Source organism: Sinocyclocheilus grahami, unplaced genomic scaffold (assembly GCF_001515645.1).
Source record: "Sinocyclocheilus grahami isolate Dianchi unplaced genomic scaffold, SAMN03320097.WGS_v1.1 scaffold104.1, whole genome shotgun sequence".
Taxonomy (NCBI): Eukaryota; Metazoa; Chordata; class Actinopteri; order Cypriniformes; family Cyprinidae; genus Sinocyclocheilus; species Sinocyclocheilus grahami.
The window spans coordinates 444,242-449,399 of NW_015505283.1; the positions used below are offsets into that span (position 1 = coordinate 444,242).

At 35.2% G+C, this 5,158-nt stretch overlaps 1 protein-coding gene across 1 annotated transcript in view; it reads right to left on the reverse strand.

Annotated features, from left to right (window-relative positions):
• Positions 1–5,158, reverse strand: part of LOC107588474 (pleckstrin homology domain-containing family O member 1-like) — a 20,923-nt gene that overhangs the window by 5,268 nt on the left and 10,497 nt on the right. The window contains exon 4 of the mRNA XM_016276576.1: positions 1,161–1,265. Within this exon, the coding sequence (XP_016132062.1) occupies positions 1,161–1,265 (105 nt within the window). The remainder of the gene's footprint in view (positions 1–1,160; positions 1,266–5,158) is intronic.

The following is a 5,158-nucleotide window of genomic DNA, read 5'->3' on the forward strand; positions in this document are numbered from 1 at the left end:
AAAAAAAAAAATGCAAATGCAAAAGACCCTTTTATCATTATTAGGTCTTTCTTCATTAGCAATATTTATTTAATGATTTGATCCATATTTGAAGATAAAAAAAATTTAATTTGTTAATATTTAATAAAAAAAAATAGTATTTTAGGTTTTGTCGTAGTATTGTGAAACTGTGCAAGTATTTGTATGAACTATGTGAATGTTGGTATTGTGACAACCCTAAAAAGAATAATGTGACAGTAGTACAATTCTCTCATTTTTAAATTGGTATACTGAATAGCTATAACAACAGTGTCTAGTAAGCTTCAACAGCAGATTATCACAACATAACCGGCTATTATCGAGTGCTGACTTGTCTGTTTCCTCTCCTGTTGAGTGGTATGAGAGATCTCGCCTATTTAACTATGTAGGGTATGAATCACACCACATTGACATGTGAAAAGGAAAGCACGTGGTCTCTCTGGTTTATGTAAATGAATATCTAGTACACTGGGTGTGCTGTGTTGTAGGCAGCCTACTTGAAACGCCTGTGTGTATGTTTACGGTCCCAAACAATGACCTGGTCCCCACGAAATGTGGAGGATGCCGACAGCTTAGGCCAGATTAAAACTTGTTCATTATCGGAAGCTGAAGGTGAAGATAGGCTCTGATCTGGCAGCTGTAACGCTGAAAGTCGTGACTGCCAACTATTTTTGGCAGAGTGATTCATTTTCTCCCACTGTGTGCCGAGCGTGATTATAGACCCACTTTTAAATTGAGCAAATCCCTTCGCAAACAAACTGTGAAAAGATCAGGGAATGAGAGGGCAGGAAACTTTGCGATTAGAAGCTTTCATAAAAGTGGCTCCTCCAAGGACCTGTGAATGACAATCTGTGATTTCACATTTTTTGAAGAAATTGGAGTGGTGCTTGTCTATGCTAATTGCTGCTAGGGTGTTGTGGGAGGTTGTCTGGGCATTGCTATGTAGTTCCTACAGTGCTCAGATGTTGCTATGCTAGAGTTTTTGGGATGGTTGCTTAAATGCCTAACCCTACGCTCAGAAACCTACTTAATGGAAGTGTACAAAATACAATTGACTAGTCAATGCATTGCTTGTTCTGGTTGTAAATAATTAATAGCATGCAGCACTGGTATATGCAAAGATATGGAAATGTCTAGCTTACCTCGTCCAATATGCGATTCTTGGCCCTAGTGATGGCTGCATTTAATGCATTGATCCATGACTCCTTCTCTTCTGGACTGACAGCCAAAAACACCAGATTTGGGACCTGCATGTGGCAGATGAGAGAAACTTTAATATAGTGTGCTGCACATCCAAACACAGTGCAGCTTATAGAGCAAACACAGTTTGATGTATGACCAATATGCCCTGAACCCTGCTGGCTTTTCATTTTACGCCTACACACGTGGTGAAAATTCCTTCAGTCTTGTGCTAGGCGGACACAAACATGTAGCGAGCTAAGCATAAATGAGCAGGTACGGCCATATGGCTCTGTCTATGGACAGCTGATGCAGCAACAGCGTGAGGCAGAAACCACCATATTTGGCAACAACACTGCAAGCCGTCCAAACACAGTCTGCTGGAGCCGTGACAGGCGGCCCTTCTGTTGATGCTGCAGCTGTGTAGATAAGACACTGCTATGCGCCCTATGCTACGCATTTGTACTGTTGTTGACAAATCACTTTGACCATTAAAGGGGACATATCGTGGGAAACAGAAAATCACCTTGTCGGTCTGATTGCTGCAGTCTTTATTTTATTATTTGGGGTCAAAATTATTTATTTCTAAAACAAATTAATACTTTTGTTCAGCATAAATACATCCAATTGATCAAAAGTGACAGTAAATACATTTATAATGTAACAAATGTTTACTATTTCAAATAAATACAGTTTTTTCAAAGAATTCTGAAAAAAAAAATGTTTCGCGGTTTCCACAAATATATTAAGCAGCACAACTGTTTTCAACACTGATAATAATAAGAAATGCTTCTTGAGCAGCAAAATATACAGTAAATACATTTATAATGTAACAAATGTTTACTATTTCAAATAAATACAGTTTTTTCAAAGAATTCTGGGAAAAAAAAATGTTTCGCGGTTTCCACAAATATATTAAGCAGCACAACTGTTTTCAACACTGATAATAATAAGAAATGCTTCTTGAGCAGCAAAATCAGCTGATTTCTGAAGGACCATGTGACACTGAAAACTGGAGTAATTGCTGCTGAAAATGTAGTTTTGCCATCACAGGAATAAATTACATTTTAAAATATATTAAAATAGAAAACACTGAAATATTACAGTTTTAACTGTATTTTTGATCAAATAATCAAGATTTTTTTTACATTGGTGGTGCTTGTCTGTTGCAAAACCAGACATTCCGGTGCATTGTTATGTGATTTCTAAGGTGTTCAGAATGTTTTCAGTGTTGTTGCTAAGTGTTTTGGTTGGTTGCTAGGTGAAATTCTTACAACAGCAAAAATAGTTTAGTAAATGTTATTTAAAACAGATTGGGTCCAAGAAAACTTTACTTGCTTCATAGGTGGATCTCAGGGGTAAAATATAATGCTATAAATATGTAGAAGATGGTTTCTGTAAGGCTTTTGAGTTCTTTGGTAATGAAAATTAGGTAGTCTGTTTTTAAAGGTGCAAAAAGAGGCAGGCGAGAGAAAAGAGCAGAAAGATGATGGGTGTCTCCCCTGTTGAGCTGCATGTTGAACAGCTGTTGTATGTGGGGCAGAGGGACTTATTAACCATGTAGTGCCGTGTTTCTGTGGGTTTGGGAGGGAGGGTGGCTGCTGCTGAATTTTCCTAAGACCCTCCATGTTTGTTTCCTGGGGATTAACCCCTTGTCTCAGTGCTGGATTTTAAAGGATTGGTCAGAAGTAACCCCTAATGTTTCATCAGAAATCCTAAAAATGTGTTCTAGACAAGAGTCTAGACAACCAGAAAAAGCTTTAAATCTACATAACTAGACTTCTACTTTGTATTTGTAACTGCAGACATCTAAAAGGACTGATAATGATTTAAAAACGCATTTCAGGAGAGGTGGCAATAAAATTATATGTAAAACATTTAATTTTCCAATTGCAAATTTGAATCGAATTGCAAAAATGATTTTTGCTTCTCTACAGATTCTCCCATACTCACACAGTTAGTTGAGCCAGGAGATCATTTTCAGAATGATCAGAATTTTTTTGATTCAGAACTGAATTGAAAATGCCTTGTAAATTCATGAATTTGTACTGATTTTTAATTAAGTTAGCAAACAGAATGCTGAATTGCATTTGAATTTAATGTCAGAAAGCAGAATTAAAATGAATTGGATTTTTTTAAATAGAAAAACAAAGTTTGTCTTGACTTTGTCAGAGCTTGATTTTTTTCAAAGCCAGCATTCAAAGTTCAAGAAGCCTCAAAGTTTGTAGGTTTATGGATGGATGGATGGATAGAGAGTTAACTTATAGTCTCTGCATTAATTGGAGACAGAATTAACAGAAAAAAACACAGAAAAATAGATATAAAAAAACACATACTTTGCCTTTAAGAAACAAGGATCCTTAACACAATTGGTAAGATGTACTATTTGTGTTGGTCTAAAGGATTAAGGATATTCATGGCGGCCTGTGGAGTGCTAGTGAAAGCAATAAGCTGAGCCGTTCTTACTGAAAGCCAATTACTCAGGATAGGATGACTACAGAGGTCGGTCCAAGTTTGTGCTTAGAGAATGCTGAATTGCATTTGAATTTAATGTCAGAAAGCAGAATTAAAATGAATTGGATTTTTTTAAATAGAAAAACAAAGTTTGTCTTGACTTTGTCAGAGCTTGATTTTTTCAAAGCCAGCATTCAAAGTTCAAGAAGCCTCAAAGTTTGTAGGTTTATGGATGGATGGATGGATGGATAGAGAGTTAACTTATAGTCTCTGCATTAATTGGAGACAGAATTAACAGAAAAAAACACAGAAAAATAGATATAAAAAAACACATACTTTGCCTTTAAGAAACAAGGATCCTTAACACAATTGGTAAGATGTACTATTTGTGTTGGTCTAAAGGATTAAGGATATTCATGGCGGCCTGTGGAGTGCTAGTGAAAGCAATAAGCTGAGCCGTTCTTACTGAAAGCCAATTACTCAGGATAGGATGACTACAGAGGTCGGTCCAAGTTTGTGCTTAGAGACCGGCATGCCAACTATGCTGGAGTACGATTTATTGTCTAATATTGTCTTAGACTTGAGACTTAATGGCTGCGTTCACACAGTCAGTGTTTGGTATCGAAAACTGTGTTTACAAACAGGTGTGACTCTTGAATTGTCCAGTTCAAAGTACAAAAGCAGTTTGAATTAGGGGTGGGTGATATGACCAAAATCTTGTATCACGATATGAGTAATTTTATACCACGATAACTATATATATATCAAGATATAGTTATTTTTTCTTTTAATAAGGTTTTGATGATTTTATGATATAAATCTTTGATACCATAGAATTTTCATAATCCTTGTTACCAATGTCGATATCAAACTAATACAAGAAAATATATATTTTTTAAAAACTCAAGCTCACTGGAGATGATTAAACAGTCAGTGATGAAATAAGGATAAGAAACTAATTACAAGCAATAGGACAAAAAACTACAATAAATAAGAAATACATTGTGTAAATTAGTCTTCACTGTGTAAGTTATATCTATCTATCTATCTATCCATCCATATATATATATATATATATATATATATATATATATATATATATATATATTTATTTGCATTATCTTTATATATTTATTTTTTTTTTTTTCTATATTTTAGTTAGTGTGTTGACAGCATGCTGTGCTATCACTCTTGAACTGAAACACCCTCTTCGAAAAGTTGTGTCTAATTCTTTCTCTTTGAAGTATTACATACACATGAATTGTTCAGACAACACAATAACTAGTTGATTTTGAGAATATTGGACAACTTCCCCTTTAAGACCAAAGTCCGGATCCAATATACTGTTACACATGGCTTTCTCTTGCAACTGTTTACGTTCCCTTAAAGGGGTCATATGATGCTGCTAAAAAGAACATTATTTTGTGTATTTGGTGTAATGAAATGTGTTTATGCGGTTTAAGGTTCAAAAAACACATTCTTTTCCCCTTACTGTACATTATTTTTT